This window comes from Meleagris gallopavo, chromosome 31, assembly GCF_905368555.1.
Source record: "Meleagris gallopavo chromosome 31, MGAL_WU_HG_1.1, whole genome shotgun sequence".
In the NCBI taxonomy this organism is placed as follows: Eukaryota; Metazoa; Chordata; class Aves; order Galliformes; family Phasianidae; genus Meleagris; species Meleagris gallopavo.
The window spans coordinates 1200026-1220979 of NC_139434.1; the positions used below are offsets into that span (position 1 = coordinate 1200026).

General features: G+C 61.9%; 1 protein-coding gene across 9 annotated transcripts in view; it reads right to left on the reverse strand.

The window, feature by feature from the left end:
- Positions 1–1472: 1472 nt before the first annotated feature.
- LRP1 (LDL receptor related protein 1) overlaps positions 1473–20954 on the reverse strand; it is a 63032-nt gene continuing 43550 nt past the window's right edge. For 2 of the 9 annotated variants that reach the window (XM_085212230.1, XM_085212233.1), the window contains 48 exons: positions 20701–20905; positions 20052–20244; positions 19636–19761; positions 19404–19532; positions 18899–19018; positions 18461–18574; positions 18213–18362; positions 17971–18093; positions 17497–17613; positions 17223–17351; positions 17018–17140; positions 16672–16812; positions 16402–16589; positions 16023–16206; positions 15818–15903; positions 15358–15477; positions 15086–15273; positions 14718–14923; positions 14349–14537; positions 14005–14153; positions 13522–13615; positions 13120–13236; positions 12907–13026; positions 12326–12448; positions 11919–12044; positions 11588–11704; positions 10104–10210; positions 9772–9904; positions 9214–9333; positions 8662–8784; positions 8559–8576; positions 8315–8458; positions 8111–8245; positions 7773–7892; positions 7263–7534; positions 7004–7182; positions 6638–6744; positions 6356–6472; positions 5962–6138; positions 5165–5305; positions 4905–5078; positions 4656–4817; positions 4224–4398; positions 3886–3990; positions 3557–3621; positions 3336–3423; positions 3111–3255; positions 1473–2299 (listed from right to left, as the gene is read on the reverse strand). In XM_085212230.1, coding sequence (XP_085068356.1) covers positions 2159–2299; positions 3111–3255; positions 3336–3423; positions 3557–3621; positions 3886–3990; positions 4224–4398; positions 4656–4817; positions 4905–5078; positions 5165–5305; positions 5962–6138; positions 6356–6472; positions 6638–6744; positions 7004–7182; positions 7263–7534; positions 7773–7892; positions 8111–8245; positions 8315–8458; positions 8559–8576; positions 8662–8784; positions 9214–9333; positions 9772–9904; positions 10104–10210; positions 11588–11704; positions 11919–12044; positions 12326–12448; positions 12907–13026; positions 13120–13236; positions 13522–13615; positions 14005–14153; positions 14349–14537; positions 14718–14923; positions 15086–15273; positions 15358–15477; positions 15818–15903; positions 16023–16206; positions 16402–16589; positions 16672–16812; positions 17018–17140; positions 17223–17351; positions 17497–17613; positions 17971–18093; positions 18213–18362; positions 18461–18574; positions 18899–19018; positions 19404–19532; positions 19636–19761; positions 20052–20244; positions 20701–20905 — 6625 coding nt within the window. In that variant the 3' untranslated portion in view covers positions 1473–2158. Of the gene's footprint in view, positions 2300–3110; positions 3256–3335; positions 3424–3556; positions 3622–3885; positions 3991–4223; positions 4399–4655; positions 4818–4904; positions 5079–5164; positions 5306–5961; positions 6139–6355; positions 6473–6637; positions 6745–7003; positions 7183–7262; positions 7535–7772; positions 7893–8110; positions 8246–8314; positions 8459–8558; positions 8577–8661; positions 8785–9213; positions 9334–9771; positions 9905–10103; positions 10211–11587; positions 11705–11918; positions 12045–12325; positions 12449–12906; positions 13027–13119; positions 13237–13521; positions 13616–14004; positions 14154–14348; positions 14538–14717; positions 14924–15085; positions 15274–15357; positions 15478–15817; positions 15904–16022; positions 16207–16401; positions 16590–16671; positions 16813–17017; positions 17141–17222; positions 17352–17496; positions 17614–17958; positions 18094–18212; positions 18363–18460; positions 18575–18898; positions 19019–19403; positions 19533–19635; positions 19762–20051; positions 20245–20700; positions 20906–20954 lie in introns of those variants that run through there. The other 7 variants (XM_085212229.1, XM_085212232.1, XM_085212234.1 and 4 more) reach the window with 5 other exon arrangements.

A 20954-nucleotide genomic window follows, 5' to 3' on the forward strand; every position in this document is an offset into this window, starting at 1 on the left:
GGGGGGGGATCCGTACTCAGCACTGACAGCTCCGGGGGGCGGTCCTGAGCCGCTGCCGGGGGAGGGAGGGGTGGCATTGCACATCCCCGTCGTACACCTGAGAAAGGATGGGGGGTTCTGCTGCTCCCCCCCCCCCCCAACCCGCCCCGGAGCGGCTGGTGCAGAATGGGGACCCTCACACGGCAGATCTGGGAGGGCACTGCCCACCTCCATCGTACACCGGAGAAGCAGGGGGGTCCTGCTTGCCCCCCCCCGGAGCCTCGCGCACAGAATGGGGACTCCCATATAGCGGATCTGGGGGGCATTGCACATCCCCACCGTACACCTGGGAAGGCGGGGGTCCTACTGCTTGACCACCCCCCCTTCAGCGCCTCGTGCACAGAATGGGGACCCCCATACAGGAGGGGCCGGGGGGGGGCACTGCCCATCTCCAACTTACACCTGAGGATTTGGGGCGGGGAGGGCAGGGGAGACTGCTGTGCTCCCCCCGGAGACTCCAGTGTGATTCCAGCAGAGATAGAGGACCCCCCCAAACAATGAGGGTATTTCTTCTGGGGGGGGGCCGCACATTCCCATTCTCTTCTTTTGGGGAGGGGGGGGGGGTCCGCTGTTGCCCCCAGAGCCTCCAGCAGAGAATGGGGAGCCCCATACAGGAGGGTCTGGGAGGGCGGCCGTACCCAAGGGGTGGACCCGACCTCCATCCCCCAGTTGAGGTGGGGCGGAGGTTCACTCTCTCCCCATCCCCCCCCCCCCCGGCCCTTCAGCACAGACGGGACCCCCCCAGAGGAGGGTCCGCCCCCTCCCCCGGCATGTCGGGCCCCTCTCGAAGGGTGGGGGGGCTCTGCCGGGACCCCCCCTCGTTGATATCGCTGTTCCCGTCGTTGTCTCCTCGTCCTCCCGGGGGGGGGGGGTTTGGGGGCACCATCGTCCTGGCCGGGGGGAGCAACCAGAGAGTGGGGGGGGGGGGGGGTGCACCATCAGCTCCACGGTTGCGGGGGGGGCACTCAGAGCCCGAGGTGGAGAAGGGCCGAAAGGGGGGCGAAGGGGGGGAGAGAAGGGCTGAAAAATAGATATGAACAGGAAGGAAAAAAGAAGCGAAAAAGAAAAGGGGGGGGGGGGGGAGAGAAGAAGGGGGGGGGAACGCTCCGGAGATGGAGGAGCGATACGGGAACAAAAGCGCTGCGCGGAAATAGATCTGAGAGCCGAGCGGGTTCGGGGCATTCAAAGGCAGCGCCGAGGGGGGGGGCACGGAGTGACGGGGGGGGGAGCAAGGGGGGGAGCGAGGCGGGGAGCGCCCAGAGACCCCCCCCCCAAAATCCCATCTATATGCGGCGGCGCCATCTGGCGGCGGTAGGGGGGGGGGGGCGAGGGGGGCACTGCCCATCACCGATCCCCCCTCCCCACTAAGGTCGGGGGCCCCCCGGGGTCGTAACCCCCCCACCCCCGCCCCCCCAAAAGCAGGACCCGCTCCATCAGTTTTTACAAATTTTATTTATAACAATATCTGGTTCTGTTTAGTTGCAAAGTAATCCAGCAAAAATTATTAAAACGTTTCTTTCCCTCCCCCCCAACATGAAAAGGATGGGGTCTCTCCCCCCTCCAACCCGCCCCCCCCACATGCGTTTATTGATTTCTACTATAAAAGCGAGGTTGGCTCGGGGGGGGGGGGAGGGGGGGCTGTGTTCTTTCTCCTGTTAAAAAATGTGCAAGGTGGAGGGGGGGGGGCAGACCCCCGTAATGGGGTGGGGGATCAATCCCCATCCTCCTATAACAGCTGGACAGGGCTGGAGGGGGGGGTCAGGGAACAGGGAGGGGGCAACCTGTGGGCACAGAGGGGAGCTGCCCCCCCCTCCATCCTCATCCCCCCCCATTGCCCCATTGCTGCCGGCCCCCATCTGGGGAGAAGCCGTTGCCTCCCCCCAACGCTGATGGGGGGGGGGGGGAAGGGGAGGGGGGATCCCCGATGGCAAGAAATCTCGACTAAACCAAAGCCGTGAGAGAGGTGGTCCCGGAGAATATACAGGTAATAATACTGCTCACATAGAAAAGTAATAATCCTTCATTTGTACATTTATACAGTGGCTCTCTGCACCCCCCCAGCCCCCCCCTCCCACCCTCCGGCTCCCCCCCCCCCCTTCCCTCACCGCCCCCCCCCACACTATGCCAGGGGGTCGGTCAGCTCGTCGTCCGCACCGCGCGCCAGCAGCTCGCGCTTCTCATCGGTGCTGGCCAGGGAGTTCCTGCTGCTGTGCGCTCCCATGTACAGCGTGGCGTACACCGGGTTGGTGAAGTTGGTGGGCTGTGTGTGGGGGAGGGGGGGGGGCACAGTGTAAGGTCAGTGGGCTCACAGCCCTAAAGGGGGCAATGCCAGACTGGGGGGGGGGGGGTTCTGCCCCGTAGCCCAGTGCCTGCAGTGACAGCGCTGTCCACCCTAAAGGGTCATTTCTAGCGGAATCACAGAATTGGGTTGGAAGGGAGCTCAAGGATCACGGAGCTCCAACCCCCCACCACACGCAGGGCCACCAACCTCCACATCTCACAGCAGCCCAGGCTGCCCAGGGCCCCATCCTTGCTGGCCTCGAACACCTCCAGGGATGGACGGGGATCCACAGCCTCTCTGGGCAGCTGTTCCAGCACCTCCCCACTCTCACAGCAAACAACTTCCCCCTGACAGCCAACTGAAAGCTGCCCTCCCTCCGCTTCCAGCCGTTCCCCTCGTCCTGCTGTTTCTCCCCTTCCCAAGAGCTGATCCCCTCCTGTCTGCAGGCTCCCTTGAGGTCCTGCAGGCTGCACTCAGCTCCCCCCCAGCCTTCTCTTCTCCAGGCTGAACGAGCCCAGCTCCCTCAGCCTGGCTTTGCAGGGAGGTGCTGCAGCCCCCTGCTCATCTTTGTGGCTCCTCCGGACCCTCTCCAACAGCTCCCTGTCCTTGTACTGGGGGCTCCAGACCTGCAATGTGCCCCCCTGCATCTTCCCTACAACCAGCACTGAGCCCGCAGCCCAGCTGTGCTCCCTGCCCCATTCACGCCCACTGCCCTTCCTGCAGCTCAGCACCCAACCCACACCGAGTCCTCCCCGGGTGTAGGACCACCCCTCTGCCCTCCCAGCCCCACCTTGTCAGGGTCCAAGGCGAAGTCGGCATCCAGCAGCTCCCCCACATCGTCGTCAGGTTCCCCTTCGTACATTTTGTAGGTTGGGTTCCCAATCTCCACATTCATGGCCCCATTTGTCATCCGCTGGTGCTGGAAGCCCTTGGCACTGTGTGGGGACAAAGAACAGAGTCAGGGGGGGCGGCAGTATGGGGTAGAGCCCCCCCCAACAAGTTCCATCTCGCTCACCCTTTAATCCTCCACTTGTACCAGGCAAAGGCCACCACGGCGAGCAGGAGCAGCAACAGCAGGATGGGGATGACGATTGAGGCAGTTCCTGCAGTACAAGGGGTGGGTGGGGGGTCAGAGGGCTCAGCGGGGGAGTGGGGGGGGGGGGGGAGGGGGGGGCACAGGTCCCAATCCTGGCTGCTGCAGCAGAGCCACAACCCGACCCCCTCCCCTGTACGTACGGCCGCTCTGCTGCTCGCCGACGATGAACTCCTCACAGCGCATCCCCGTCACCTCCAGGGGGCACCTGAGAGCACGGGGAGAGCCGGGGGTTAGAGGGGGCAGGAAGGCATGCGGGGGGGAGGAGGGAAGTGGGGGCACGGAGTGGTGGGAGGGGGCACAGACTGGTACGGGGGGGTGGGGGGGGGGATGACACAGATCGGGGGTTGTCAGCATCGCTTGGGAGGCAGGAGGCACCTCCCCTCCCCCAGGCTTGGCACAGGGCCCCCCACCGCAACCCCTCAGCCCCCCCCCCCCCCCCCAGGACCCCCTCAGCCCCCTCCCCGCTTACAGGCACTCAGGCAGCTGTGTCTTGTCGCTGATGGAGCAGGTGCCGCCGTTCAGGCAATAGCTGTCACAGGTCAGGCAGCTGGGTGCTATCTTGCCGTCAGGACAGCTGTGGGGCACCCAGCTCAGTGCACGGACACCCAGGGGATGCCACCAGCCCCACGCAGTCCCCCCCAAAACCCTGCCAGCTCCTGGTGCCCGCTCCATGCCAGCCCTGGGCCCCCCCTGCGCCAAACAGCGCCCTTTGGGTACGCACCCCCCTCACCCCCCACCCCAGGCATGAGGGCTCCTTCACATCCCCTCACCCTCCCATTCCTTTCTGCCCAGCACCATGGCACATACATGCAGGACACCTCTCCGCTCTGCCTGTTGATGTTGCATTTGCCCTCCTGGCACCGTGAGCACTTGTTGTCCTGGCACTGCGCGCCCTCAAACTGCGGTGGGCAGCGGCACTGCTTGACACCATCCTTGGTCATCTGGCACACGCCATTGTTCTCGCAGTAGTTGAAGCATTGCTCTGTGGGGCACAGAGGGCTCAGGGTGGGGGCAGAAGAGGAGATAACCCCCCCTCCTCCTGCTGGCCACGCTCTGTGCAATGCCCCCCCGGGGTCCCATTGGTTCTCTTGGCTCATGCTCAGCCCGCGGGGCAGCTGTTGGCCACCCCAGGTCCTTCTCCGCAGAGCTCTCTTCCAGCAGCTCAGCGTCCAACCTGCACCGAGTCCTCCCCAGGCGTAGGACCCCCCCCCTCCACCTCCCCCCCTCCCCCCCACTCACGGTACTGGCAGCGGTCCCCGATGAAGGTGGGTGGGCAGCGGCAGTTGGGCTGGTTGCCCTGGTTCACCGTGCAGCTGCCGTTGTTGTGGCAGTAGTTGGTGCACACCTGCTGGTCACACCGGGACCCCGTGAAGCCGGTGGGGCAGCGGCAGGTGGGCATGCCTGGGAATGAGCGCAATCAGAGCTCTGCTCTGTCTGCCTACGTAACCCACCCTCCCCTCCAAAGGTTCACAGCCCCGTGGCACTCACCGGATGGGGAAGCGGTGCACAGCCCCCCGTTTTGGCAGTAATCTGAGCACTGGTTGATTTGGCACCTCTCCCCGTTGTAGCGTGGCTGGCAGCGGCACTTGGCCTGCTTGCGGGCGTTCAGGAAGCAGCTGCCCCCGTTCAGGCAGACCAGGTCGCACGTGTCGGTGGTGGGCACTGGGATTGGGTGGGAGGTGAGCAGGGCTGTGCCACGCGGCCCCCTCCATCCTACTCCTCATCATCACCCCCACAGCAGCACCTACCCACAGCAGAGGCGGTGGGGGAGGGGATGAGCACGCAGGTGCCGTTGTCCAGGCGTTTGCCATTGGGGCAGGTGCAGACAGGGCCGCTGGGGCTCAGCAGGCAGAGCCACTCACATTTCTTACGGTCGCAAGGGTTGGTCACTGCCAGAGAGAAGGGATAGCACAGAGTGAGGCACAGTGCTGCCCCACAGCACTACAGCTGTCCAAGCCCCACAGCGCCCAGTGCCTTTGGGTCACCAGCTGGCAGCTTCCCACTGCGCCTTGGCCAACTCCTCACCTCCCACAGCCCCAACTTGGCTCAGTGCCCCCCTGCTCCCCTCACCCTTCCTACCACACCAGGTTAGAATCATAGGATGGCCTGGGTTGAAAAGGACCACAATGATGATCGATTTTTCCAACCTCCTGCTGTGTGCAGTCGCCAACCACCAGCCCAGGCTGCCCAGAGCCACATCCAGCCTCCAGGGACGGGGCATCCACAGCCTCCTTGGGCAACCTGTTCCAGTGCCTCACCACCCTCTGAGTGAAAAACTTCATCCTAATATCCATCCTAAACCTCCCCTGTCTCAGTTTAAAACCATTCCCCTTGTCCTATCACCATCCACCCTTGTAAACAGCCGTTCCCCCTCCTGTTTATCCGCTCCCTTCAAGTACTGGAAGGCCACAATGGGGTCTCCATGGAGCCTTCTCATTACCAAGCTCTTTTACTAAAGCTAAACAAGCCCAGCTTCCTCAACTCTTCCTCATAGGAGAGATCCAGGTGCCTTCCCCCAAAAGCAGGGGCCAAGGCCAGCACGCACCCTCTGGCTGCTTGTACTGGTGGTAGAGCACCACGTCGGTGGCGTGGTTGAGGCCGGACGTCAGGTTGGTGACGGATTTATGCCCGAATTTGTGGATCTTGAAGATGCGGTTGTTGATGTAGGTGACACCATAGATGTAATCCTCAAAGATGTCGATGCTGAAAGGATGGCTCAGCCCTGGGAAAGCAAGGAGGGGACCTATGAGGTCAGCACAGGGGCAGGCAGCACGGCCAGCCAGGTGCTGCCGTGGGCAGGGCTGAGGAGAGGCTGCAGATGGGTGGTGGGCTGAGGTCTCCCATCCTGAAAGAGGAGGTGGGACCCAACCTGGAAGCCGGGGATGTCACCCCTGGTCAGGTCAGCCTCCTCCCTGCTGCTCCCACAGCGCTCTGCTCACCCTTTTTGTTGTCGATGGCCACCACAGGGTCGGTGCCGTTGAGTCGGATGCTGCCGATGACGGACAGCTTGGCATCAGCCCAGTACAGCCGCTCATTGTGGTAGTCCACAGCCAGGCCTGTTGCGCACACAGCCATGAGGGGGGCTCAAAGCCCACCCCCAAACCCCCGCTGAGCAGCACAGCCACCCACCACCCTGCCCTACCCGCAGCCAGGCTGAGCTTTCCAAGCATGAGCCAGCCATGTCCCCCCCACTTGGCAACTCCTGTGCCCCTCCTCTTCACCTGTTGGCCATTGGATGTTGTCTTGCACCAGGGTCTCGCGCAGCGTCCCATCCATTGCGGCCGTCTCGATCTTGGGGTGATTGCCCCAGTCTGACCAGTACATAGTCCTGCAAAGGACACGGGCAGGTCACTGCTAGCAGGCAGTAAGAAGGGGATGAGCAGGGCAGCCCCACACCCCAGCAGAGGAGAAACCTTCAGCCTCCTCCCAGCACCATTCCAGCAGGGTGAGCTGACCTCAGATACCTCCTACCCTGACTAAGAGTGCAGCCCTGTGGTACAGGGAGCTTCCACCATGGAAGGGTTGTTTGGTAAGGAAGCGGGGTGAGAGTAGGATAGAGGGTAAGAAGGAAAGGGCTCGAGTCTCACCCCCTGAGAGGATCAACCACAATGGCATGAGGCTCATCGATCATGCCCGAGATCAGCGTCTTGCGATTCTCGCCTTTCATCTGCGCCACCTCGATGACATCCCGCCCGGAGTCTGTCCAGTAGATGTTCCCAGCAACCCAATCAACAGCAATACCCCGAGGCATCTTCAGCCCGGAAATCTGGGGAGGGCAGCAGGAGGAAAGTCAGGGCTGGAGGGTCAGGGCTGGCACAACTCCCAGCACATGGGGATGGAGCTCACGTTCAGGTGGGTGACGCCACCGTCGATCTGGCGCCGGTTGCGGTTGGAGGCTGTGGAGGCAGCAGAGGAGGCGGGCAGCTCGCAGTACGAGATCCTGCCCGTGTGCCAGTTGGTCCAGTAGATCTTGTTGCCCTTGACGTAGATGTCCATGGCATCGATGCGCACGTTCTCGTCACCCTGGAAGGCCGGCTCGTAGGCTGAGTTGGGGTTGAAGGGGTACATGCTTCGGATCTTGTTGTCATCCGCAATATAGAGGATCTGGTGCTCCGAACCTGCAGGGGAGGAGTTGTTAGTGATGCCCAGGGAGCTGCAGTCAGCCAAGCTCCACGGCATGGGACTGGGTGCTCAACCCTTTGGGATGGGGAGGGACAGACAGGTGGGACACACTGACAGGGTCGGGCCCAGATCCTATCAGGACAGGTAAAGGGTGAGGAGGAGGAATCAGGAGCCGAGTGCTGCAGCAAGGCATGGCACGCTCAGGGTTTGTGCACACCCACACCCCCTCCTGACCTTCCGCCTTGCACATATTGTCAGTCTTCATGAAGTTCTTGGCACAGCTGCAGACATGGGAGCCCTTGGTGTTGTTGCAGAGCTGGGAGCAGGTCCCGAAGCGCAGGCACTCATTGACGTCTGGGCAGAGGGGAGGTGGGGTCAGGGAGCCCAGGAGGTGTTTCCAGACTCAGCCCTGGAGTCTGCATTCGCAGTGCACAGAACCCCCACCACCACCCAGGCCCCACATCTGTGTCCTGAGGACACCATTCCCGACACCCCAGCCACTTTACAGACACCAAGATGCATCCTAAGGGTGAAAAGCAGCCATAAACATGAACTTCAGCAGCAGGAAGTACCTTGACAGGAATTCTTGTCCGGAACTTTCTGGAAGCCTCTGCGGCATGTGCAGTATGTGGAGGACTGTGCCTGGATGCACTGGGCCTCATCTCCACACATAGTGGCGTTGGTCATGCAGTCATACGACTTGTGCTCTGTGGTGGGAGACACGGTCAGCACCCACACAGCCACCCAGTGTCCCCCAGCCCCTTGCTTGCACCCACCATGAGAGCAGGACTTCTCATCAGAGCCGTCCCCGCAGTCGTCAAAGAAGTTGCAGCGGAGGTTGGCACTGATGCACTTCTTGTTCTCACACAGGAACTCATTCTTGTCCTGGCTGCAGCTCTTGGGCTTGGCCGTGGGGGACTCTGTGGGAGTACGGGCAGCACTGTGACGCCCCGGGGCGCCGAGTGCCCAGCCCCATGTGTGTGGCAGGGGGATAGCAGCTTGGAGAGGGCCCTGCAGTACCTGCAGCAGCCCCTAATTCTGGGGAAGGAGTAGCGGGCTAAGCCAAGCCCAGCGCCCTGCAGGGAACAGCCCAACGCCGGCAGCCAGCCTGCTCTGCACTCACCGCAGTCCTTCTCATCGGTGTTGTCTCCACAGTTGTCAATGCCATCGCACTGCCGACCGATCCACAGACATACCCGGTCGTTCTTGCAGCGGAACGGTCTGTTGGGGGGACACTGGAATTTCACTGCACCAGCAAACAGAAACAAACGGTGACGGTGAAAGGAGACGCCATGGCCAGACTGTCACGCTGGTCACAAGCCGCTGCTCGGCCTCTGCCCGATCCCAGGGAGCCCCACAGACGTGAGCGGACTCCAGAGACTAAAGCAAAGAGACTGAAGCAATCACCCACTGCTGGCACCACAGCAAGGTACGGCCTCTCTATCCCACCAGCCTCATCCTAAACCCGAGCTCCAGCCCCACGCCCACCCATCTGTGAGGCCATTCTCGAGAGGAGTCCCCCTGCCCTCCTGACACCACTAAGGGTGCAGAGCAGAGGGGCTCCATCTTTTTGTTGCGCCTGCAGCAGCCAGCAAACCCCAGCCCTGCCTCCCCCCTGCACCTGGCAGGGCCATGGCGGTGACACCACCAGGAGCAGGGAGGCAGCGTCACTCACAGCACTCCTCGGGGTTTTCATCCGAGTTGTCCCCGCAGTCGTCCTCTCCATCACATTTCCAGGCCAGCGGTTTGCACAGTGTGTTGTTGCACTGGAATTCATCCAGGGGGCAGGTGCGCACTGCAGCAGTGCAGGGAGGACAGTTAGGCCTCAGGCCACAATCAGGCCGCAGGTAGGCCAAGTTAGGTCACAGCTAGGCCTGAGTTAGGCCTGAACTGGGCCACAGGTAGGCCCTAATTAAATCACAGCTAGGCCTGAGTTAGGTCTGAGTTGGGCCACAGGTAGGCCCTAATTAGATCACAGCTAGGCCTGAGTCAGACTGCAGCTAGGCCGCAGGTAGGCCCAAGTCAGGCCACAGGTAGGCCCGAGTTAGGCCGCAGAAAGGGCTGAGTTGGGCTGCAGGTAGGCCTGAGTTAGGCTGCAGGTAGGCCCAAGTTAGGCTGCAGGTAGGCCCGAGTTAGGCTGCAGGTAGGCCGCAGTCAACCTGTCACGCCTAGGTGCTGCTCTGGTGCTCAGCCCCATCCCCAGTACAGCTGGTGACCCTGGCGCTGCCATTACCTCCGGTGCCACAGTCCTCCTCATCAGTGCCATCCATGCAGTCAGCATCGGCGTCGCAGCGCCAGCGCATGGGGATGCAGTGCCCGTTCTTGCACTGGTACTGGTCGAACTCACAGCGGGGTATGCAGTCTTTCTGCAGTGAAAGGTCCAGGGATGGTGGTCAGCAGGGACAGCCCAGGCTGTGGCTGTTTCCTGCCCCATAATGGCAGCCAGAGCTGGGCCCTCAGCCCCCAGCTCCTCACAGCCTCGTCCAGGGGCAGGAACTGGGCTGAGGGGTCCCTGCTGCCACCTGAGGGCAGGACGGGGTGCTGCTCCCCTCCCCGGTGCCATACCTCATCAGAGCCATCAGCGCAGTCGTGGTCCCCATCACACTTCCACCTACCGGCGATGCAGCGGCCATTGGCACATGAGAACTCACTCTCAGAGCAGGGCCGGGGTGCTGGGGACAGAGCACAAGGCAGCCCTGAGTGCGACAGCAAGAGTGGCAGCCTTGGGGCAGACAGCACAGCCCGACTGACATTTGCATCCCACGGCACTGGGGACAGCGCAGGCACGCAGCTGGGGACTGGGGCTGAGCCCCCCGCCCAGAGGTGCAGGATGCACCAGGCAAACGCCGGGAGAGCAGAAGCCAACAGGGGGCGTTTGGGAGCAAAGGGGGTGCAGTCAGAGTGTCAGAGGGTCACAGGTTGCGGGGCCAAGACTGAGCCATGCGTGGGCCCTGGTGGTGCCAGGGAGCAGGGCTGGACCCATCCTGACTGCGGAGGAGACGCTGATGATGATGCTCTGTAAATCCACCGGGGTTGGTCTGGTCCCAGCCCCTCTGCCCTCACTTGAAACTTAATGTCTTCATTTATTTTAAAGAGACTGTACATGGAATTAAAAGATTTTGGCAGGAACCTACCTCTGAGCGCCCCATAACGACAGTGTGAAAATGGAAAAAAACATAAGATGAAGTGAAATGGCACGAACTCAAAAACACGGCATGAAAACAACAGAAAAGAAAAAATTCACACTCTGGAGGCTGCAGGGAGACAAGAGGTGCGTGGGCGAGTGGGCTGGCACAGGAGGGGCTGCGTCTGCAGGGCTGTCTGCCAGTCCCAGTGCCTTCCCAGGGCAGCAGGGAGGGGACAGGGGTCCTGGTCACCACCACCACCACCCCAAGGATCACTCTGGCCATGCACCATCCCAGTCCCCGTTGCTCCAAAGGACAGTGCTGGCACAGCTCCGCTAACGAGGCGGCAGCTCGTTAAGAGGCAGCAGCTTTTGCTGCTGCTTCTCCAAACCAGCCATCCCTCTGCACACCTGGTCCACGTCCAGGCTTGTGACTTGGGTCCAGCTTGTTCCAGACAGACCTCAGCCCCCTCCCGGAGGTGATGCGTTCGCACAGCCTCACCCAAACCACCTCCAAGGGCACTGCCTGCCGAGCTGGAGCCAAAGTGCAAGGAGCTGGCGTAAAGCCGAACTGCTCCGCAGCGTGCCCTGCTCCATCACAGCACCATCCGTGAGCCCTGCAGGTGCTGGGAGGGCACCGCTGCCCACGAGGTGCTGGGCTTTGGCCCATTCCTCTCATCTGTCACTACTTCTGGCCTCTCCCCAGAGCAGCCACGAGCTCCTGGAGTTTGTGGGACCGATCAGCCACACCTGCGGAGCTTCTGCCCAAGGGCAGAGTGCTGCTCCCAAGCATCAGCCCCAACCGGCCCGACGCTCCCCGCCCTGTGCAGAGTTGGGCCACGAGCAGCTGGAGAGCTGCGGGGGAGCCTCGGTGCCCCCCTGCTCTGAGCTTGTGGGTTAGTGAAGGTGGGAGGGCAGCACGTACTGCAGCTCTCTTCGTCCGAATTGTCCCCGCAGTCGTTGTCATAGTCGCACTGCCAGCGGCCCGGCACGCAGCGGTTGTTCTTGCAGCGGAACTGGTAGGGCTCGCAGGTGCGCTCGTCTGGGAGGGATGGAGACAGGCATGCATCAGCATCGCCCACGCAGCAGGTGTGAGCAGGAGCCAGCAGGAAGAGCTGCTCACTGCCCTCCCACACCCAGGAGGCTTCGGGAGGAGGAGCAGACATCCCGCAGCACCCAGTGCGGCACTGCCTTCGGGGATGGGGGAACACAGGAGACCCTCAGGGCTCACCTCCTCACCCCCAGCCCTCACTCACCGCATTCCTCCTTGGGCTCATCGGATCCATCCCCGCAGTCATCCTCCCCATCGCACTTCCAGCGTGCTGGGATGCACCTTCCTGAGTCCTTGCAGCGGAACTCATCCACACCACATGTCATTTGTGCTGGGGAGAAATAAATGGACATAAATATGGGGAGGGGGCATTAGCATTGCTCTGTCTCTTCTCCTCGGGGCTCCCCTGCAGCTGAGGGGGAAGGATCCAGAAGAGCATCACCAAAGCACAGATCCAGACAGAGCCGCACTGCCTGCAGCCTCCAACGCCGGCAGATCCGCAGGGACCAAGCAGGGACTCAGCTCCCACGGGCAGACCAACACACGTTGCTGCTGCAGCAGGGCTCCCCAGGGGCCGGACCCCCCCCAGTCCTCCCTGTGAAGGATTCTTACTGCAGTTGGCGGGTTCGTCAGAGCCGTCCACACAGTCATTGTCGCGGTCGCACACCCAAACGCGGGGGATGCAGCGCTTGGTGATGGCACACTGGAACTGGTTGGGGGCACACGTCACCTCCGCTGTGGGAGGAGGCAGAGTCAGGAGAGGCAGCAGGCAGGCAGAGCTCTGCCAGCCCCCACCCCACAATACCACCCCACCCAATCCATCCCGCAGATGCTCTGGGCATCGCAGCAGGCACGCTTGGTGACTATGTGCACAAGAGGGAAGGGGAGCAAAGCCCCAGAAGGCTTCTCTGTCTGCTCCTCTGGGCAGCCCAGGGAGGCAGGGAGAAGAACAGACAAGCTCCCCCAGCTGTGCAGTAGGCTCAGTGCAGAGCTACAGCAAATATTAAACTTGCCATTCTGAGGGATGCAAGGATTCAGGCTCTATCAGGAAACAGCGGTACCAGTAAGGGCAGCGGGGGGACAAAGCTCTGAGCTGAGTAAGGAGAAAGCTCCGTTCCCAGAGAGCAGGCAAAGGCAATAGCTGAAGACACAGAGCTTCTCACTCCCACACTGTCCCCATCCCAGCCACTTACGGCAGTCCTTCTCGTCCTCTCCATCCCCACAGTTGTCCTGACCGTTGCAGCGGAAGATCCCGGGGATGCAGCGGTTGGTGTTGGTGCATTTGAATTGACTGGGCAGGCACACGTGGATATCTGCCAAGGAGGTGGCACCATGGGAATGGTGCTTTGTGAGGCTGCTGGAGCCTCACTGGGGTTTGAGGGCCGCAAGGAGACGGGAGAACCCACCACAGTTGGCCTCGTCCGAGTTGTCCTGGCAGTCGTTGTCTCCATCACAGATGAAGGCCGGGTTGGTGCAGATCCCAGTGGAGCACTGGAACTGCCCTGGTCTGCACTTGAATTCAGCTGTGGGGAGAGGAGGACAGGGTGAAACGTCTGCTTTGGGGAACGCTTCCAGGGCAAACCTTAACCTCCCTCCTTCCCCTCTTTGGGGTCCTCAGTAAGGGCTCAGCAATCAGAACAATGGTTCCTGCTGGCTACAAAGGGGCAGCAGAAGGCTGCTGACTTCCATGGGCCAACAGCCCTGGCTGGGAAGACAAAGTACAGCATTGAGCTCCGATGGGGTGACCCTCCTCTTCACCAGTGCTGTCCCCAAGGCAGGGCAGCAGCAGAGCTTTCGGGAGCACTCACGGCAGTCCTCGGGCTCATCCGAACGGTCCCCGCAGTCGTCCTCTGTGTCGCATTTCCACCAGAAAGGGATGCATTTGTCATTCTTGCAGACAAACTGCAACAGAGTGAGAACAAGTCCATGAGGGCAAGTCAGAAGGGGACCCCAGATGTGAAGGGGAGACCCCAAGGAACCCCCTCTGCAAAGGGCTCTGACCTCTGTGCTGTCCCTTCCCGCACACTCTGGTACCTCAGTGCCCCGACCTGCACTAAACCTGGGTCCCACCTCTGGGCTATTGGGAGGGGAGCATCACTCCAAAGCTGCACCCCACAGCCACAGTCTGTATGTGCTGTGAAGTGCCACAGGAGGGAGGTGTTGCCCGCACCAGAAGTCATGCATGCACCTCAGTCCAACGCACCATGCCTGCACCGGTGCTTGCACTGAGCCACAGCATGCTGGAGCACAGCAAAACCATGCAGGAACACTGCATGCACGTGAGGTGTTACCTGGCTGGCCGTGCAGTTGGAGACGCAGGTCTTGCCATCGCTGCCCAAGTAGAAGTTGGTGGGACACGCACACTTGTGCCCCCCACCCGGAGACAGAAGGCAGAGGTTGCTGCAGCCGGCGTTGTTGGTTTTACAGGGGTGGTTTGGAACTGGCAAAGTGAGAGGGAGAGAGCTGAGTCAGACCCGGGGGAGGGCCCTGGGTTGTCCCCCAGCTGCAGGTCCCCACTCACAGCACACGTCTGCCTTTGTGTCCCCCTGCTCCCCGCCTGGCACCCCCAGACCCTGTCGGCATCGTGTGCCCAGTCTGGCCCTCCTGCACTGCTCCTCAGAGCCCCCCAGCTCACCGTCGGGCTGCCGGTACGGGTGGTAGATGTGGATGTCCATGGGGCGGTGCAGAGTGCTGATCAGCAGCGTCTTGTTGGCACCTGTGGTCTTGTGGGCTCGGTTGATGGATTTGGTCTCCCAGTCGGTCCAATAAATATAATCCTCAAAGAGGGTGAGCGCAAAGATGTGCGGGATGTCCTGGCTCAGCACTGCGTGGGGGAGAGGGCAGCTCAGCAAGGGGCAGCTTGCAGACCCCCAACCTGCCTTCAACAGCAGGGTCAGCTCTGCTGGGAGCCAGCAATGGGAGCTGGGGATCCCACCCCAAACCCAGACTCCAGCTCAGAACCTCAGGACCCCACTAGTGCCCAGAAGGGCTGCACAGCTCTCACCTGTGTGCCTGTTGGAGCCATCCAGGCTGGCAAATTCAATGTAGTCCTCCCGGGCATCTGCCCAATAGATGCGACTGTTGATGTAGTCGAGCGTGAGGCCGTTGGGCCACGTTATCTTGGTGTCAACGATGACGCTACGGTTAGTGCCATCCATGCCAATCTTCCCAATCAGTGAGTGGTCTCCCCAGTCCGTCCAGTAGAGGTAACTGGGAAGGAAATGGTAGAGCAGAGCGGGTCTCAGCCAGCCCAAAGCACACACACGACTTGCTGGGTGTCCTGCAGGGCGGGGGGGGGAGGGTAAAACCACCCCTCCCAGCACAACAGACGACCACCAGCCCCCATCCTGGGCAGATCCCAGAGGCTCTCACCCATTCTGCACATCCACCACCAGCGCCCGGGGCTCACGCAGCCCCGAGTTCACCAACACAGTGCGGTACGCTCCGTTCAGCTTCGACACTTCGATGGTGTCCCTGCCTTTGTCACACCAGTACAGGTTGCCCCCCACCCAGTCCACCGCCAGCCCGTCGGGGTTGCTGAGCCCGGTACGGTGCAGAACCTGGAGAGAGAAAAACCAGCACGTTGGCATCAGGCAGGCAGCAGCCCCTCCCAGCTGCACACAGCAGCCGTCCCCGACCCCCACCTGGACGTTGCTGCCGTTGATGTGCATGCGACGGATCATGCTGCCCTGCGTGGTGACATCTGTCCAATAGATCATTTGCTCTCGGTAGTCAAAATCCAGAGCCACGGCGTTGTTCAGGCCCTGGGAGGAAGAAGGAAGCAGCCAAACAGTTTTACCTGCTGGCACAGGGTCAGGGGCGTTTCACAAGCCCCCAGCAGCCCCTCCAGTCCCTGCAGTGAAGAAGTGAAAAGCACCCACAACTGCTGCACAGACTCTGACCTGTCAGGGTCCCTACACAAGAGCTGTTTGCACAGTACTTCATGCACTGTCATAGTGAGAGCTCATTTGCGTGGAGCCCACTGCCTGCATGGGAAGCCAGGAGCCCAGACCCTCATGCTGGGAGGTTCTGTGCATGCTGGACCCACCCCCCCCCAGCTGCAGACTGCACCCCACAGGCTGGTGCTCCCCTCCTGCCCCACACCTGCTTGAGCAGAGTGTAGTTGGAGCCGTCCAGGTTGAGCTTCCGCAGGTAGTACCGGTTGGCAAAGATGAGGAAGGGCTCCTCGTCTGCACGAAGGGATCAGAAGATGGGTCAGGACCTGCGCTGTGGGTCCTCCCCACACCAGGCACGGAGCGCTGCCAGGGGCTGCAGCACCAGCAGCACCCCCACCTCAAACCCCACTCACCTGTGACAGCCTTACAGCTGGTGGGGTTGTCGGGTTTGAGCTTGTAGCCCTCTATGCACAGGCACTTGTAGCTCCCCAGGGTGTTGATGCACTTCTGGCTGCAGGGGTAGGTGGTGGAGCACTCGTCAATGTCAATACACGTCTTCCCATCGTCCTTCAGCCTGAACCCGGGACGGCATCTGCACTGCAGGAGGCATTGGGGATGTCAGACACGGCCGGGCACCCATGGGAGAGGCAGGTGCATGCGGACAGGAGGAGGCGAGAGCTGCACACGCAGGCATGGACTGAGAGCACCGTGCATGCTGCAGCACGGAGCAGGAGCAGCGCTCATGCTATGAGGTCTGGGATGCACAGCAGCATCACTCCAGAGGGTCCCTACCTTGTAGCCAATCTTGAGGTCCTCGCACTCCTGGGAGCAGCCGCTCAGCTTCTTGTTGAGGCACTCGTTGATGAAGCAGTTGAGCTCATCGGAGCCATCAGCGCAGTCATTGTTGTTGTCGCACAGCAGAGCCTCTGGGATGCACTTCCCGTTCTTGCACATGAAGAAGGAATCGTTGCATTTGCTCTCTGCAGCGGGGTGAGAGGCGGCCGTCAGCGTGAGCAGTGGGGCAGCCCCACACCTCGGACCCAAACGTGGCCCCTTGGGCACCTGGGCTGCTGCAGCGCGGGTTCTTGGGTGCCTCATCCGAGTGGTCGTGGCAGTCAAACTCTCCATCGCACTCCCACTGACTGTTGCTGAGGCAGCGGCCGTTGGCACAGCGGAATTCATGGGGGCCACAGGTGGGGTACTCTGCGGGTGACAGACAGCACTGGCACGGCCATCCTCCCCCCCAGTGCCCCTGGGGACCACCAGGCAAAGAGGGCTCCGCGGGCACCTCTGGACTCCCCAGACAGCGAGCAGTGCCTGCGTGCAAGGTGGCTGCTCTCCTGCAGCTGCTCCCTCTGCTCACCCACCCACCCCCTCCCAGTTACCCCCAACTCCCCCCAGCACCCACCACACTCCGGGGATTCATCGGAGCCGTCGCCACAGTCGTCGTCGTGGTCACAGACGAAGTGTTTGGGAATGCACTGGCGGTTCCCACACATGAACTCCCGCTCGTCGCAGGTGTTGTTGTACACTGGGATGATGCAGCGTGCTCAGTCCCTGCTCTCCGTGTCCTCCCTCCAACCCCCCCCCCCCCAGCCCCCTGGGGGACTCACAGCAGCCAGCAGCGAGGGTCTCATCGGCCCCATCGGCGCAGTCCTTGTCCCCATCGCAGAGCCAGCGCTCTGGCACACAGACGTAGGTACCCGGGCACTGGAAGGACCCCGTGCTGCACGTGGTCAGCCCTGGAGAAGGGATAATCAGGGAAGAGCCACTCATGGAGAGGCTGCGCTCCAGGCCAGGAGCCCTCATGCTCCAGGGTGTGCAGAACGCGGGAGGGCAGAGAGGTGCGGGGAGGCGGCGGTGGAGAAGTGGGGCTGCAGGACTCACGGCAGCGGCTGTCCTCGTCAGAGCCGTCCCCGCAGTCGTCAGCCCCGTCGCACACCCACAGCTTGGAGATGCAGCGGTGGTTGTTGCATTCGAACTGCACAGGGTAGCAGAACTTGTCTGGGAGGGGAGAGGAGGGGCTCAGAGCTGGGGCAGCAGCCCTGCATCGTGCTGGGGAGGAGGAGTGACGTGGGAGCCCGGTATGGAGCTGGGATGGTTTCAGTTTGAGCTTTGTTTGGGGAGGTTGGAACATAAGAAGCAACTCCAAGAGCTGCAACCAAGCACCCTTAAAGTGGCCGTGGCACACACAAGCGCTGGGCAAATAGATCTGCTCTGCTCACAGGGAGAGGTCCAGGCTTGTGGAATAAGAGCACAAAGAGCACTGGGGGCTGCTCCCTGGCTGTGGGATCTCGGAGGAGGGGCCCCTCTGCTCTCTCCCCCCACTGCACCCCGTGCTCTCCCCACCCTGCCGCTCACTGCAGTGCGTCTCATCCTCTCCATTCTCGCAGTCGTCCTCCTTGTCGCAGGTCCACGTCATGGGGATGCAGCGCCCGCTGGGGCAGGCAAAGTAGTTGGCCGGGCATTTGGGCTTCCTCCCCCCTGGGGTGGGAAGAAAACCGCCATGAGAACAGCGGTGTGGGCCGCCCCTGCCTGAATACGGGTCCCTCCAAAGGAAGGTGCGCCCAGGGGTGACGCAGGCCCACGTTGGGAGCTCTCACCAGGGCAGTTGCGCTCATCTGAGTAATCTCCGCAGTCGTTGGCCCCGTCGCACACCCAGCTGGGCGCGTAGCACAGGGACGTGTGCTCACACTTCTGGAACGTGGTGCCCTTCACTCCCAGCTTGAAGTAACTGCTGCAGTCGGTGGCGGCTGCGAGGAGGCACAGCGTAAGCTGATGGCCGCAGCTCCGGCACGCAGCGCTTGGGGCCGGGGGCGGTGGGGATGTGGGACGCATGCAGGACACTCACTGCAGTTCATTTCATCCGAAGCATCCTCGCAGTCGATGAACTGATTGCAACGACTCGAGTTCCCAATGCAGCTCCCATCGCGGCAGCGGAACTCGGTGGCAGCACAGCTGGTTTCTGCAATGAGGTTGGGTGAGGTTGGGTGGGGGGTCCCGGCACCCACAGCTGCTCCTCCGCACCTCCGCAGTCACACTGCACGCTGCCATCACCCCGTGCTCCCCCAGCCCTGACTTTCGGGCAGCTCTGAGTGCTGCTGTGGTGCCTGCAGAGCTCTCCCTCCCCGCTCCGTGTTTGACAGCAGCGCATCGCACACGCAGCACAACCGATTTAGACCTTGACTCTCCGCTCAGCCCTCCTGTCGAGCTGAAGGTAACCCCTTCCCAACGCCTCTGTCCCCATCCCAGACAGCTGACAGCACCCTGGCGGGCAGCCATCCCTTACTGTTGCACGGCACTTCGTCCGAGTTGTCCCCGCAGTCGTCCACGCCGTTGCACCAGAAGCGGCTGGCGATGCAGCGCCCATTCATGCAGTGCAGGAAACCCTTCTTGCATTTGCGGCTGCCTGCGAGAGAGGGGGGCTGTGAGTGTTGGGGGTTTGCCAGCGACGTGGGACCCTTCAACAGAGGAGAAACTGCACAAGCAGGGTGAGGAAATGGATTCCTGGATTTAAGCCTGGCTTTTTGCAACAGAGATCCTCCCCAGCTGCAAAGCAAGGGCTGCTGCAGAGCGAGGGTGCTGCAGACCCCACTGGGACAGCTCAGGGTGTCCCATTCTCCAGAATTAGGGCAGCTCTGCAGACCTCAGAGCCCGGCTGCTCCCAGCTCTGGGGGCAAAGAGGGACGCAGAGCAGCAGAGGGACGTGAGCAGGCGGCCGGCAGCCAGGAGCCCTGCCGGCTGAGCAGGGTGCACGCGTGGGATGAGCAAAGCAGCAAGAGGAGGAACCTTACTGCAGTAGGACTGCTTCTCATCCGACTTGTCCTTGCAGTGCACCACGCCGTCGCACGTCCGGCTGAAGTCGATGCAGTCGCCGTTGCCACACTCGAACTCATCGTGCACGTTGCAGGTGGAGTTCAGAGCTGGGAGGGGTGCAAGGAGGGTCAGGGCCGCCGGGAGGAGCGGAGCCCCTTCTCCTCCACCCCACCCCCTCCTGCCGGCTGTCAGCTTCCACCTCCCCTCCACCTTTGCAAGTGAAATCCTCCTGCAGCACGCGCTCGCCACGGCACGAGCAGTTGACGTGTCCTTTGGGGGTGAGCAGGCACAGGTCCTGGCAGCCGCCGTTGTTCACCCTGCACGGGGACAGCTCACCTAGGAGACAGAGAGCAGGCACACTCAGCAGCTCTTTCCCTGCGTCCTTCCGGTGGGGGGTGGGGGTGGGGGTGGGGAAGGCGCTGCATCCTCCCCAGGCACTTCAATGCGGGATGTGTGGGGTTGGGGTGTCCATCCTCCCCAGAGCTCAGCAGGAGCACAAAAGGGGTGAATTCTCTCTCTCCAGCCTGCACAGAGCTTGAGCGCCCCCAAGAGATTGGGAAGTCCCCAGGAACAACCGCAGCGCAGGAAGGAGGGACGGCTGGACATTCTCTGCAGGGCATCCTTACAGCTGTCAGTGTCGTTGGCCACAGCAATGATGCCCATGGGCTGCTGGGGGATGTCAACACGCAGCAGCTTCATGTCGGTGCCCACATATTTGTTGGCTCTCTGCACGGCACGGCGCACCCAATCCGTCCAGAAGATGTAGTCACCATAAACAGCCAGGCCAAAGGGGTGCACGGGCTCTGATTTCAGGATCACCTGCAGGACATTGGCGAGCCGTAAACACGAAGCATCCCAGCTGTGGGACAGCCCCAAACACAGCCTGCCCCAAACACAGCCTGCCCCAAACGCTGCCTGCCCCAAACACAGCCTGCCCCAAACGCAGCCTGCCCCAAACGCAGCCTGCCCCAAACACTGCCTGCCCCAAACACAGCCTGCCCCAAACACTGCCTGCCCCAAACGCTGCCTGCCCCAAACGCTGCCTGCCCCAAACACAGCCTGCCCCAAACGCTGCCTGCCCCAAATGCAGCCTGCCCCAAACACAGCCTGCCCCAAACACTGCCTGCCCCAAACACAGCCTGCCCCAAACACTGCCTGCCCCAAACACTGCCTGCCCCAAACACTGCCTGCCCCAAACACAGCCTGCCCCAAACGCTGCCTGCCCCAAACGCTGCCTGCCCACACCACCACTCTTTCCCCCCTCCCCCTACTCACATGGCGATGGGACCCATCATATTCACAGCGCTCAATCTTGTCCAGCGTGGCATCAGAGAAATAGATCTTCTCAGCCTTGTGGTCGATGGCCAACCCGTTGGGTGTGCGGATGTCCTGGTCGATGATGATGAGGACGTTGGCACCAGACAGGGTGGCACGCATGATGCTGGGGTGCTGCTCGTTCCAGTTGGTCCAAAACATCAGGCTGGAAGAGAAGGGAGGGAAGGGAAGGGAAGGGAAGGGAAGGGAAGGGA